This window comes from Columba livia, chromosome 4, assembly GCF_036013475.1.
Source record: "Columba livia isolate bColLiv1 breed racing homer chromosome 4, bColLiv1.pat.W.v2, whole genome shotgun sequence".
NCBI classification, from domain to species: Eukaryota; Metazoa; Chordata; class Aves; order Columbiformes; family Columbidae; genus Columba; species Columba livia.
The window spans coordinates 861,273-876,244 of record NC_088605.1 but is presented as its reverse complement, the minus strand read 5'-3'; the positions used below and the strand labels follow the sequence as shown (position 1 = coordinate 876,244).

The window sequence follows — 14,972 nt, the reverse complement described above, 5'->3', positions numbered from 1 at the left end:
CAGATGCCTCTTCCTCTTCAGTAATAACTTGATCCCTGCCCCAGAGGCTGATTTCACCACATGGGCGTTCGTCAAACATCTCCACGCTCCGAGAGCGTCGCCACGCTGCTGCCTGAGCTGAAGCGCCTCTTCGAGCACATGTTGGACCTTCTCTTCGCACCACCCACCCACCTGAGGTTCGACACGAGCAAACCCAGCGCCCGAGCAGCCCCTCTGAAAGGGAGGTGAGGTGAGGGCAGCTCTACCTGCTGGAAGACCCAGTCTCATGAGTGTCCTGGTGGAGAAAGAGAAGGAACCAGGAAAATGAATCATAGAATCACAGAATCATTCTGGTTGGAAGAGACCCTCAAGATCACCAAGTCCAACCATAACCTGACTCTAGGATTAAACCATGTCCCCTAAGACCCTCGTTTAAACACCTTTTAAACAAGCAAGCTGCTGTGGGACCCAAGTTACTACGCAGGCTCTGAGCTGCTGCAGCAGCTCCTGACCTCATGGTGGGCTCCTTCCCCATCTGCAGGGATGGCTGATGTCTCCTGGGACAGGAGAACCCCTTGAACCCAGGGCAGAGGCAGCGGGGGCTGCGGTGCCTTATGGTCACATCCCACACAGTCAAAGTCAACTGGGTAAGTGTCCCCCAGGACAGACCATGCAAGTGCTGGAAAATGTGCAGGACTTCAGGTTTTCACCTTCCCTTTTTCCCATTGCAATGACCAAGGACTTGCCCACACTCAAAAGGACATAAAGACCTCATCATGGCCTACAACTTCTCCAGCGGAGCAGGAGGGGCAGGCTGAGCTCTGCTCTGTGACAGTGACAGAGCCCAGAGAACGGCAGAAGATGTGCCAGGGAGGGTCAGTGGGACATGAGGAAAAGGTTCTTCACCAGAGGTGCTGGACACTGAACAGGCTCCCCAGGGAGGTGTCACGGCCCCAACCTGACAGTGTTCAAGAAGAGACTGGACAACGTCCTCAGACACACGGGGTGACCTGTGGGGTGTCCTGTGCAGGGACAGGAGCTGGACTCCATGATCCTGTGGGTCCTTCCAACCCAGAACATTCTATGACTCTATGAAATCAATGGGCAAGATGCAAAGACTGAAACAAAAGAGGTTCCATCTGAACTTGAGGAGAAACTTGTTTGCCGGGAGGTGCCAGAGCCTGGCCCAGGCTGCCCAGAGCGGGTGTGGAGTCTCCTGCTCTGAGACATTCAAACCCCCTGGACCCACCTGTGTGATCTGCTCTGGGATCCTGCGTGATCTGCTCTGGTGACCCTGCGTGATCTGCTCTGGTGACCCTGCGTGATCTGCTCGGTGACCCTGCGTGAGCAGGTGGGCTGGGGAACTACAGAGGGACCTTCAACCCAAACCAGGCTGGGATCCTATGAAAACCCATCCCCTGGCCAAGTCGATTCTCGCTGCATCCCCCCGACTCCCCAGCACCACTTTACCCCCACCAGCAATACCCTGGCTTGCCGGGGACTCACTACCTAATGATGGACCACTCGGGCAGGACTCGACTCTTCCCGGGTGGCAGCGCTGAGCTCATACAACGCTGCCACGATCCGTGCAGCTTTGGCCTTTCTTGTGGAAAAACACTGTGCATGTGGTTTGGCTGGTGGCGCAGCGTTCCTCCTCAGAGCCCGCGACGCTGGGGACACGGCGCAGCGGAGCTGGACGGGCCGGGGAAGGGGGAATTTGATGCTGAGCGAAGTTTATGGGTCCATTTCAAGGCAGTGTGAAACTGGCCTCCACGATTAAATCTAGCTACGAAAGTTCGCTGTAAAAACAACCCACGGCAAGAAATTTATTTCCTAGCCTTTTGCAAGACGTGGGAAGGAAGGGGGCTTGAATTATTGTTTGGGGGTTTGTTTTGCAGCATGGCGGGGAGAGGGGAGGCTGGTGAATATTTTACGGTCGTGAATAATGCAGCAGGGGAGGCAGGAGAAAAAATAACCTCATATCACTTGGAAAGTGTTGACAGGGCTGCATTTCTTCTGGGTTGCTTATGTGCTACAGAATACAAAGTAAGGAGCAACCCTGCTTTTCAGGGAGGCAGCGAAGCCCCAGCACGTTCATGGCCAAGCAAGCCCGACCTGTTCCAGCATGTGCATAGAACCAGAGAATGATTTTGCTTAGAAGAGACCCTCAGGATCACGGAGTCACAGAATGGTTGGGGTTCGAAGGGACCTCTGGAGATCATCTAGTCCAACCCACATCGAGTCCAACCATACCCCACCCTGTCCTTGTCCCATGTCCTGAGAACCTCATGTCCGTCTGTCCAGCCCTCCAGGGCTGGTGACTCCAGCACTGCCCTGGGCAGCCTGTTCCAATGCCCCACAGCCCTTTGGGGAAGAAATTGTTCCCACATCCAACCTCAACCTCTACCTTCAACATCCAGCTACTGGCTCTCATTATACTTGCATTTATTGTTTAAGGAGTCCTCTGATGTCAAGCGGAATCTCAGGACCATCTAAGGAAACCATATGGGAAATATCCAGGGAATTCTTCCCAGAGTCCCAGCTTGTACCAACCACAATGACCATCGTATCTCCTTGTTACAGTCCCTCTAAAACACATAACGTACAACTGCCTGGCCTAACTTTGCCTTCCTCTGAAAAAACACTGGACTTGGACCCCATTCAGAATGTTGCATTTGGCTCAGCGTGGAAGGAAAAGGAACGTTTTTGCCTTTTGCTTCGCCTTCTGACGCCACCAAGAAAAACAGGGAAGGACATAAAAAAAGGACCAGAAACAGGAAAGGAAAAGGTCCAAAATTAAAATGCAATAGCCTTTTTTTTTTTTCAATCTTTCTAACACCAAAGAGGAATTTAAAATGTCAGTCTCATAAAATATTAACTGTTTTTAAGAAAAATCCATCCATGAAACTCCAAATTTCAAAGCAAAACCAGCCAGAGCATGGAGATTTCTTGGTGCACCCTGGAGATTCAGCAACAAACGTAGCAGAACGAGGGGGTGAAGCAGGAACTCGGCTGCAGAAAACTCCACGCTATTTTTTTTTATAGAAAAATAAAGAATACAGAGGCCACCCACTCAATTCCAGGGTAAAACAACGGCTGATTCCGAGCATCGCGCCATGAGGTGTCACCGTGCGACAGGAGCCTCCCCCGTGCAAAATCAATGGGGATGGGGATGTCCCCACACACCCCACCGCTGGCACCGGGTCCCCGCTGGTGACAATCTGCTGGGCATGGAGGGATTCACCGCCTCATCTGCCCCACGTGAAGGGGGGAAGGAGTTTATTCTGGGCTCAACTCAGCTGTAGGAACAAAACAAGCTGTGGGTCGTGGCCCCTTCTGCCCCACTTTCCCTCAAATGCCTTTGGACTTCTCTCTCTCGATGGGTTTAGGACCACAGATCTCTCTGTTTCTCGTATCGCCCCTGAAGAGCTATCTCTGCTATGATTCTGGGATGCCGCCAGCTGATCAGTTATAGAAAAACCCCTCCAAACGTCAAGTTTGTTGTTATATTCCATGCCAGAGCCAGCAAACTCGGAGGCTTCAGCTGCACCTGATGGAAATTGTTTTCAGTTATTTAAAGACACACATGTGAGTTTCACTGATCTCTCACAGCCACAGGGGTTTTTCTGGGATTGAGAGGTGGAGGATGAACCATCCCTGGAGACATCCCAGGCCAGGCTGGACGGGGCTCTGAGCACCCTGAGCTGGTGAAGATGTCCCTGTCATGGCAGGGGGACTGGGGAGCTGGAAAGGTCCCTTCAACCCAAACCATTCTATTATTCTATGACCACCTACTTCTATCCATGCATGAACTGCATGGCCAGATTGCAGATGTCCAAAGACCTCCAACTCCAAGTCAGTGTGTGTTTGTGGCCAGGCAGGTTGTGACTAACCTACTTAAAATCTGGATAGGCCCCTTTTGTTGAAAACATAGAGTAGGAGACATCAAATGAATGCAAGAACTCCTTGAAAAAGAGCCTCGGCACAACCACCCCGACCTCTGCGCTGAATAAACCAGACTGCTGTTTGCAGCTTATTCCACAGTGGTGGGATGGATCCTCTCCCAATGGCTCTCTTTGCCTTTGCAAAACAGAATCTTTTGTGTTCTGGCATCAATACTTCATTTTCTTGTTGATACCTGACACTGAGGGCTAGGAGCAGAGCAAGTGTGAAGGCAATGGCTGTGCTCCTTGGTCTGGTTTTGGCCAGCGACACGCCATGACACAGATTTGGAACTGCCAGCAATGCTTCCATACTCATTATGTTCATCTCCCGGAATGTCTTTTATGCAACAATTTTTCAGATGATACATGAACAAACCAGCCAAGTCTTGGAAGCTCCAACCTAGTGGTTTACTTCCAGGTTCACTCAACTTGTATACTGAGATGCTCTTGAAATTCTACCCTGAATATTCATTTATGCAGATGACATTTGCTTAGACATCCAGTGTCAAGCATTTTCTGCCCCAGAGGGCGTCTAGAATTCAGGTTTGGCAGCTATATTCAGCTACCGCTGGAACTGGCACTTGAAGCTGAACATTTCAAAACCAATTTCATGCATTTTCCACCTCCCCAGCACCTACCAGCCGCACGATCCCAGCGCCTCCCTGACCAGGTGCCCAGTGAAACGGGATCCACATTCAGCCCATCTTGGCATCGCCTCACTAGACTCGAGTTTTACCATGACCATCTGATAACATCGTCTGCAAGAGTCAAGACCTGCCAGGCTTAGACCTGGGGATCTAAGGTTTCAACCCTGCGAACGTCGGCTCTTCTCTCCGCTGGTTGGCAGCAGAGCATCGTGGTCATCCAGGACCTGGGCCTTGGACTAGATGACCTCTGAAGGTCCCTTCCAACCCAAACTAGTCTATGATTCTATGACCTGGACTTGCTGGTCCTTCCCCTGCGTAAGTCAATACACAATTTCATGCAATGTGTATTGATCCTTTCACCCAAACGACTGTATAATTTGCAGTCAAAGAAACAAGAACAGAAGGAAATTCTGAATAACTGCTGAGAAGACAGTAAAGAAACATGTATTTATGTATACTCAGAAGAGCTGTCCCAACGATGGACTTCAACTTCCATGGGGATTTTCTTGAAATTCAGAATGGGGCAAATTCCTTTCTCTGAAGGAGAAGCAAAATCTATATAACTACTGCAGCAAGAGAAGATGTGGATGGGAAAGGGAAGTTGTAGCCAGGTGGGGATTGGGCTCTTCTCCCAGGCATCAGCAATAGGACAAGGGGGCATGGGCTTCAACTCTGCCAGGGGAAACTGAGGCTGGAGATTAGAAAGCAATTCTTTGCAGAGAGAGTGGTCAGGATTGGAATGGCTGCCCAGGGAGGTGCTGGACTCACCGGCCCTGGAGGTTTTGAAACTGAGATTGGCCGTGGCACTTAGTGCCATGATCTAGTCAATGGGCTGGAGTTGGACCAAGGGTTGGACTGGATGATCTCTGAGGTCTTTTCCAACCCAGTCGATTCTGTGTGAAAACATTCTGAAATGGTTAACATGTTTAGAAGAGCAGGAATAAGAGTCTACACTTTCAATCTACAAGTTGAATTGATGCTCAGAGGACTTACAGACTTTCCCTTGAGGTGCCCCATGGAAGATTGGAGCCTCCAAATCCCAAGCAATCCCACCTCCTTGAAGCTTTGGAGATAAAGTTCCCAAAACCTCCAGTGCTGTGGCAAGGATTAAAGAATGCTGGCTACCGCCGGCCATCCCAAGGCTCCAGGGTCTGGTTCCTGGGTTTTCCCAGGTTCACGGGCTCCAAGCTCCTCCCAGACCCGCACACCAGAACCAAACATCATGGAGACCCCTCCTGCCCAGCGCCATCCTTGTTCTGGGAGAACATCTGCAGTTTGGGCTGGGGTGACCCATTGCTGAGGTGCACCCTGCGGTGCCAAAGGGAGCTCCAGCCCGCGGGGCGGCAAGAGGAGCGAACAAAGGAGAGCGAATGGAGATCTGCTTTCCTCCCCGCGGCGCTCGCTCCGGGGCCGACACCAGCCCGGCTGGGCGCAGGTGGCTTTTAGCAGCTCCAGAATTTGCCATCTGACCGGTTTTGATTTAAATTCCACTTTCCATCGCCTGCGTTTAAAGTTCGGCGCATGGGCTTTTACAGCAGCAGTAATGAACCTGGAGTTCAAACAGCACATGGCGAGATCAAAAATTGCCAGAGCGGAATGTGTCCCGCAAATACAAAGCACGGCTTTTCATTCATTATTTTTTCCTTTACAGAGAGGTTTTACAAGCTGTTTATTTTCTGATACAGTGTTGGCAGACATGTGGTCGGAGGAGAATCAATATCAGCACAGTGGGATGTATTTTCTTAAACGGTTTATAGGGGGGTCTTTGCTTTTTCAAAGGGGGATAATTGAATGTAGTACACACTGTACTTTTGATTTGTTTAACATGAAGCGTGAAATGGGTACAGCTATGATTCTGTCAATCAGTTTAACTATCCGGCAATTCATTTGGAAGCTGGGCCTCCTCGCGGGGCTCGTCTGGCTCGCGGGATGGGGAATTGGCTCAGCATCTTCCCTGCCAAAGCGCCGGTTCCAGCCCAGGCTGCGCTGGGACCTTGCGCTGGGATGGGGGTTCCAGGGGAGCTTTGTGGATGAAGAAGGTCCCACCATAACAAGGTGGCTTTGGGCACCTCGTATTCAATGAGCACCAAGGGAGGGAGCGGGGATGAAGACTCGCGGTTGGGTGGCTGAAGGGGTTTGAGCTTTCAGGAAGGTGCCACAGGACAGGACAGAGTCTTGAAAGCCAGGATTGTCCCTGCTGTCCACACAGACCCAACAATTCTCCTTGGCAGAAGATGTGCTGGGGAGGGTCAGTTGGACATGAGGAAAAGGTTCTTCCCCCAGAGGTGCTGGACACTGAACAGGCTCCCCAGGGAGGTGTCACGGCCAACCTGACAGTGTTCAAGAAGAGACTGGACACCGTCCTCAGACACACGGGGTGACCTGTGGGGTGTCCTGTGCAGGGACAGGAGCTGGACTCCATGATCCTGGTGGGTCCCATCCAAGTCTGGACATTCTATGATTCTACAATTCCTTTTAATCTCCAGGTGATGAGCAGACATGTCAGCGCACAGATCTTCCTGTGCTGAAGTGTTCCCTGAGAGCCAGCCCAATTTCCATCGGCGTTATTCCATGCACACACCCCAACCCATCCCTCTTTCCTTGTCTCCGTGCAACTCCCAGTCCACGCTGGATCATCATGTGGCACTAACTTAGCTAAGGAACACCAGACACAACAGCCGACCACAGACGCAGGAAGGGGGGGCCAAAAATCACATCTCCCTTTAACTCCCCAACCAAGTACACAGCTCCCTTATTACAACAAAGACATTTTCACCCTGAATTCCAAACCAAAGCTTTCCTTCCTCTTTCTGCATCAATGGTACATTCTGACCCCACAAAGGTTATGTTCCAAATGTGGAGGTTTTAAAAAACTATTTCCCCACATGTCCACAGCTTCGTGTTTCAAATAACACAACAGTCAGGCTGAGCCTTGCTTAGCTCCATTTGTGCTGCAGTTGTGCGGGTCTTAAATTGCACAGCGCATTCATCTTGAGAGTCTCTTGCAACCAAAAATGTTGCTATGAGTCTATGATTTCAGCCCAGAGTTACTACGAGAAGGTAGAAACATCTGCCCAGGACCACTCACCTTCTTTGCAATGTAGCACATTTGCTCAGCAGGGAGATAGTCGAAGGGGAAGACGAATCTCCAGTTGAAGTTGCCCTCTCCTCCCATAGACCTGTAGTGCACATCTGTCTTCTGCTTGTTCTCCTCGTGGCCAACCAGCCAGCTGCAAAATGCAAACACGTTGCATGAGAAACAAGAAACACGGATTTTGGAGTGGTCACAGAGGCCTTGAGCAGGCATGAAAATGTCCCTCATTCCTGTGGCTGCTATCTGCAGGGGTGACCTGGAGGCTGTAGGAGATTTGAAAGGGAACACAACGGTCCCTGCAGTGTTGGGAGGTGAAGCAGGGCTGGTGGCAGCAGCCTGAGAAGCTCAGCAGTATCTTCTAAAAAGATGCCCCTGCTTATGGTAGGGGTCGGACTAGACGAGCTTTGAAGGTCCCTTCCAACCTAAACTATTCAATGATTCTCCCACTTCTGAGTTTTATGGATGTGTTAAAGACTCAGCACAGCCTCAAGTTCTGGCTCTAAGTTCTCACCCATCCGTAAGGACACACCAGCTCCTAACCTGCCCTGCTGGGAGCTCCTTCCTCTGTGCAGCCACCCCAACAACCTGCCCATGCAGGCAGCCCTGAAGCCAGTCCTGTTGTGAGGCAACCATGCTAAAGGACCAGAAAGGGCTATTTTTTTCCACTCTATTCTCTGTTGATTTCTCAAAGATTATTTCTTAGAATAATAGAATAGTTTTGGTTGGAAGGGACATTCAAAGCTCCCCCAGTGCCCCCCCTGCCATGACAGGGACATCTTCAGCAGCTCAGGTTGCTCAGAGCCCCGTCCAGCCTGGCCTGGGATGTCTCAGGGATGGTTCATCTACCACCTCTCTGGGTACCTGGGCCAGGCTCTCACCACCCTTAGGGCCAACAATTTCTTCCTCACATCCAGCCTGAATCTCCCTCCTTTAGTTTAAAACCATCACCCCTTGTTCTGTCATGAAATGCCGTTACTTGTCCTCAAATTACTTTAAAGCCCTAAGTGGCCAAGAAGTTCTTTCCCAGGAGAGCCCCGCTGGCCAGACCCTGCGGTGGCCGGGGCGCTCCCAGCTGCTCCCCACACCACAGCTCCCTCCTGCTCTGAAAGGCTTTGCTGTGGTCACCCCACAACCAGTCCGGGGGCAAACTGAGAACTTTCCATAACAACGACTTCTTCCAGCTGTGAGATTTGCAACGCTCGGGTTTCATTCTGCCCTCTTTCCCTGTCCACATTTTTCAGTCTTCAGCAAGCAACGAAACAAAACAATAAAACACATCTATTTGTGTATTTAGAGCCCTCCTGGAGTAAAACCAGAAGATTCAGAGAGAATCTCTAACGAAAACAATTATCTCGTTTGATTGTTTTCCACTTAAATTGAAAATACTACTTTTTTTTTTGTCCAGCTATACAAATGATTCCCTCTCCTCCAGAGCGGAGAGCAGCACATGACCCACCCAAACGTGTTGTGGGACACAAGGGAGGTCTACTTGAGTTCATCCTCCAGTACACACCACACGCACACGTGCTCCCGGGACAGCGAGCGCTCGGTGGCAGTGGGATTTGTGTGCTGAGGTTACGCTAATGCTGAAATTGTGGCTGGATTATTCATTTTGAGCTGATGGGACGCAAATGGCAGAGCCTGTGTGTTTATCCACATCCCCCCAAGCGTGGCGGGGGTGCTGGGGATGTGCTCTGAGCGCCCTCTCTTCGCAGGCAAACAGAAGGACAAATAAATGGTTTGATTTGGATGCCTCTTTGGTGGTTTGTTTGGTGGTTTGTTTTGTTTCTTTCTCGTGGATTTGCTGAACCCTCTCCACTGCAGGGATAGGATGCCAGAAATCCAAAGCATTCAAGTCACAGAGCCCTAGAATTAAAAAGATAATGTAGGAATGGCATGGTGACCAAGCAAAGGCTCCTCTTGCCCCATAGCCTGATGGAGCTGGTCTATCAGCAGATCTCCAGGGAGGAGTATGGGACTGGAGCAAACACATCCTGATGATAGGAACTATTCCTCCCCAGAAAGGGCTGTGGGGCATTGGAACAGGCTGCCCAGGGCAGTGCTGGAGTCACCAGCCCTGGAGGGCTGGACAGACGGACATGAGGTTCTCAGGACATGGGGCATGGACAGAGTTTGGTTAATGGTTGGACTTGGTAATCTTGAGGGGCTTTTCCAACCAAAACGATTCTATGATGCTCACGATGCAGCCATTGAGGGGGAAGATGAGGAAGTCGAGCAAGATTTTTAACTCATTTACAGCACTGCGAGATTTACTCGGTCGTTGGGGATGCTGAAAGCCAGGAGAGCGATGTCAGCAAGCGCTGGATGCTCTGGCTCTCCTGGTGACACCCCACAAGCACCATAATTCCAGAGCCCCTGAGCTGGAGCCGATAACAACGCACTTGATGGGAATACCAGGTAAGCAGCGCGCATTCCGGATTTACAGGAGGAAAATTGGGATTGTAAAAAAGGGATTTACAGTCTGTTTCAAAATCCTACCTCTTCCTGTCCATAAATCCAAAGAACGCACGAAATAAGTAAGTCCCTTGGCTGGGATTGCACCATTATACAGAAGATAAAACATAAATGGAGTCAGGCAGAGAAGGGAACGTGCCAGGGGAGTTGCTGCTGGTTGCCACACTTTTTTGTGTCCCAAGGAAAAAAGGGAATTCCAAAAAAAGCAGCTATGCAAACAAGCCAAGCCATGTCTATGGAACAAGCCCATGGCTGTCCCAGGAGGGCAGCTGGGGAGGAGCTGGCACTGGAAACCACAGAACAGTTTGGGTTGGGAGGGACCTTCTAAGGTCATGTAGCCCAACCCCTGCCACGAGCAGGGACATCTTCAGTGCAGACAACATGTCCTTCTCTCCAATGGCTGGGCTGCTTCCCCACGTCTTATCTCTCTAAACGCAAATATTGTCATGAAAGCATCTGAGAGGTGCAAAGAACTTGACATCAGGAGTGGTGAAGAGCCCAGCAGAGACGTGTCTGCCAAGAAGGTGGATCCATAGTTGGTGAGGTGTGAACGGCCCCTGCATCCCAAGGGATTTGGGTCTACCACAGCAATGTTCATGGAACCATAGAATCCTTGAATCATTTTGGTTGGAAGAGACCATTAAGATCATGGAGTTCAACTGTTCCCCCATCCCTGTCCCATGTCCCTGAGAACCTCATGTCCGTCTGTCCAGCCCTCCAGGGCTGGTGACTCCAGCACTGCCCTGGGCAGCCTGTTCCAATGCCCCACAGCCCTTTGGGGAAGAAATTGTTCCCACATCCAACCTCAACCTCCCCTGGTGCAACCTGAGGCCATTTCCTCTCATCCTATCCATTGTTACTCGGGATGTTGACACAAGGGCCGTGTGAACTCCTTCACCGCTGCTCTCGTGCCTTCAGGCTATGGTTCACAGAGGCAAGCTGGCTTACCCTTTGACGTAGATGTCACTCATCTTCTCCCCAGTGATGCTGAGGTCATCAAGGATGACGTCCTTGGTGTTCCAGATGATGCAGCGCAAGAAGAACCTGGATGACACCAGGAATAAAAGCAACGTGAGAGGGTGGAACTCTTGGTCCAGAGCCCACCCAGACAGCCTGGTTGTGCTACTCAGGTATTCAGCTGCAGGAGCTAAGACGTGAGCCATCTTTCCAGAAAATGAGCCCAAATAGTGATTTCTCAGCTGGGCAGTTGAATTCCTCCCCATCCGACACCTCCAGCCCTCTCCTCTCCCCTCGCAAACAGAAGGTGCTGGAACCAGCACCGCCCCAAGGAAGAAATGAAGTAACAAGTCACCTCTTGGCTCTGCGTGGCGTGATGTTGAAAGGGGGGCCGGGCAGCCCCAGAGATTTCGGAAACAGGTCCACCCACATCTGTAGCTTTCCCTGTATGGAAAAAAGATAGACAGGTGAAGCCTAGTGAGCCTCCTAAGTGGGTCATCTTCCCCTCCTCGGCAAGCCCTGCCAGTGGAGAGAGGAAATATGAAGTGCTCCTGAGTTCTTCAGTTGAGAACTAAGGTTTCCTTAAAGGAAACGTGTCACCAAGTATTATATTAAAATTATTTTAGTGATAGTTGGGTATATGTTAATAGCCTGTGATGTGTAAGAGGTTGGTCTGGGTAAGCTGAAGGTGCACTCTGGCTTTACCCTCCGTAGGGACAGACTAAAGACGAGGTCTATGGGGGGTGCTGGAGAAGCGAGCTGCTCACTTGTTTTCCGCGCTGTCACCAGTTGTCACCAGTTATGGGTTTCTGACCGTGGGAGTGGAGGACGGGATGAGGAGAGGGGAATCTAAGCCCACTCTGACAAACCCCTTCCAGGTAGAGGGCAGCAGAAATGCAGCTGAAGTCTCAAGGGGCTGGTTTTAGGTGGTCTCTTTTATTGCAAAACACCAATAGGTGCCAATAAAACATTTTATTGTGCAGCCTCAAGGGTTGAAAGGAAAAAAAATAGCCGCCCTTTGACAATCAGCCCATCACTGAGGGCTCTGTGGTTTCTTGCTTTTAGGCAAGAAAAATCTTCCATTTCAGCAGAAAAATTTAAAAGCCCAACCCAACTTAGAGCTCACTATGAACAGCCCTGTTGAGCCAGCCCGTGCTGTGCCTTTGCAGAGGGTCAGCGCCGGGATTTTGGGAACTGTAACACGTACTGAGTCATGCGGCATCACCCCAGGCCCAGCATCACCCCATGGATGCTCTGGGTCAGAAGCACCAGTGCACGGGAGGTTGAGGTTGGATCTGGGCAACAATTTCTTCCCCAAAGGGCTGTGGGGCATTGAACAGGCTGCCCAGGGCAGTGCTGGAGTCACCAGCCCTGGAGGGCTGGACAGACGGACATGAGGTTCTCAGGACACAGGGCAGGGACAGAGTTTGGTTAATGGTTGGACTTGGTCATCTTGAGGGGCTTTTCCTATCAAAATGATTCTATGGTTCTATGATTCTATGACAGGACATGGTCTGGTCTAGTGGACAGAAGAGGGTGAGCATCTGGGCCCTGTCTCCAGCATTATAGTAGTTGTAGATGTCCCATCCCTGGAGACATCCCAGGCCAGGCTGGACGGGGCTCTGAGCACCCTGAGCTGGTGAAGATGTCCCTGTCATGGCAGGGGACACTGGGGGGCTGGGAAGGTCCCTTCAACACAAACCATTCTCTGATTCTCTGAAGGAAGCACCCTTGCTGGTCTCCTTGGCTGGTCCAACAAGATCATGACACCTCTAAGAACAGCCCTGGCCCAGTTGTCAACTGACAGCAGCCACCTCCTGCCTCTAATCATCATTTTCATCGGGTGAATTAACAGGCAAAGGTGTTCAAGTGGCTATCAGTGAATTGAAGAATATTCTGCCAACAGTGCCAGAGCGCTGAGCTAGTTAAAAACAAAGTGCATAGGGAAACGGTGCCGCTCGGTGTCTGTGCACGTTCACACCAGCTCTATTCAAACCACCTTTGCAACCACCTGCAACGTGTATGACAGACGATAATTAATCATTTTGTTCTCTGGGAAGTAGCATTTTTTTGATCCAAATGCATAAACTACACGTGTATGTTAATCAAAGAAAAGGATGTAGGCTAAATCCAGGCACCCAGATTTCCACTGGTTTTGGACAGAAGCCCGTTCAGCTTTCGTTCAGCTGAAACCCACCCAGCGTGCAGCAGCACCGGCACTGCGCTCCCCTGGGGGGTGCGTGCTGCACCAATCCTGCTGCTGCACCCCCACGGAGCCCGCGGTGCCCCACCAGGGCACTAGGACCATGCTTGAGGCTCTGAGCGTCGGGAACGGCTTGGGAGAGGAAGAGGAGAGGAAGAGAAGAGGAGAAAGGGAAGAGGGGAGAGAGGAAAAGAAAAGAAAAGAAAAGAAAAGAAAAGAAAAGAAAAGAAAAGAAAAGAAAAGAAAAGAGAAGAGAAGAGAAAGAGAAGAGAAGAGAAGAGAAGAGAAGAGAAGAGAAGAGAAGAGAAGAGAAGAGAAGAGAAGAGAAGAGAAGAGAAGAGAAGAGAAGAGAAGAGAAGAGAAGAGAAGAGAAGAGAAGAGAAGAGAAGAGAAGAGAAGTATAAAAATAAAAGAAAACAGAATAAAATCATTAAAAACAAAATAAAACAAAACAAAACAAAATAAAACAAAACAAAAAATAAAATAAAATGTGAGCAAATGCTGATGCAAACGAACACAGGAGGATGGAATCGATCTCCCCAAGCACCCTGAGCCGGTCCCCTCGCTGAGCCCCAGCCTGGGCTCGGCTCTGCCCCAAAAGCCGCATCCCGTCCCCGGAACAGCCCGTCTGGCGGGACAGGCGTCCCCAGCACAGCTCCGCAGTGATCCAGCCACCCATGAACAGGAGCTGCTGTTGTCCTTGTCCCGGCCGTGTCCCAGCACCCACCTGCTCGATGTCCGGCTGCAGAGGGCTGTACAGGGCTCTGGTCTCCACGTGCTCGGGCACCAGCCCCTGCTTGCGCAGGGCGGCCAGGGCGAGACGCTCCTCCACCGGCCCCAGGTGCGGGTTCAGGGCTTTGCCGTCCTCTGCCACAGAGCACAGAGCAGCGTCACACCACGGCGTGGCCAGCGAATCTGACCACCCACAGGAGCAAGCACCAGCCCCTGGGCAGATGTGGTTCTCAGGGACGCGGGTTAGTGCAAGAGTTAGGTTATGGTTGGACTCCATGATGTTGAGGGTCTCTTCCAACCAAAATGATTCTATGGCCTCGTCAGGCCACATAGATTCATGTACGTTCAGGTCCTCAAGTGCCCAGGAGCCTGATCTTCTCTTACAGTGGAAGCAACTTTGTCTCCCCAGTTCCCATCTTGTGCTTCATCTACTCGAGGGGTGTGGGCAGGGATCAGATGATCGGAATGATCCAGCTCTGCGGGGAGGACGGGCTGAGAGAGCCGGGGTCTCTGGGGAGACCTCATTGTGGCCTTTCTGGACTCAAAAGGGACCAGTAAGAGAGATAGGGATGGACTTTTGAGCAGGGCCTGTTGTGACAGGACAAGGGGTGATGGTTTTAAACTAAAGGAGGGAGATTCAGGCTGGACATGAGGAAGAAATTGTTGCCCTGAGGGTGGTGAGAGCCTGGCCCAGGTTGGGCAGAGAGGTGGTAGATGAACCATCCCTGGAGACACCCCAGGCCAGGCTGGACGGGGCTCTGAGCAACCTGAGCTGGTGAAGATGTCCCTGCTCATGGCAGGGGGACTGGGGGGCTGGGAAGGGCCCTTCAACCCAAACTGTTCTATGATTTGCAAATCCACCAACATCACAAACCCTCCTGGGCCTGGGGAAACCTGTTTCCCATGAGACATGTGGGCAAACCATTGCACAATGGGGCAGG

General features: G+C 51.1%; 1 protein-coding gene across 12 annotated transcripts in view; it reads right to left on the bottom strand.

Annotated features, from left to right (window-relative positions):
• Nucleotides 1-14,972, bottom strand: part of DYSF (dysferlin) — a 107,955-nt gene that overhangs the window by 18,861 nt on the left and 74,122 nt on the right. For all 12 annotated transcript variants that reach the window (XM_065060155.1, XM_065060158.1, XM_065060160.1 and 9 more), the window contains 4 exons: nt 14,027-14,166; nt 11,452-11,540; nt 11,088-11,183; nt 7,659-7,800 (listed from right to left, as the gene is read on the bottom strand). In XM_065060155.1, coding sequence (XP_064916227.1) covers nt 7,659-7,800; nt 11,088-11,183; nt 11,452-11,540; nt 14,027-14,166 — 467 coding nt within the window. The remainder of the gene's footprint in view (nt 1-7,658; nt 7,801-11,087; nt 11,184-11,451; nt 11,541-14,026; nt 14,167-14,972) is intronic.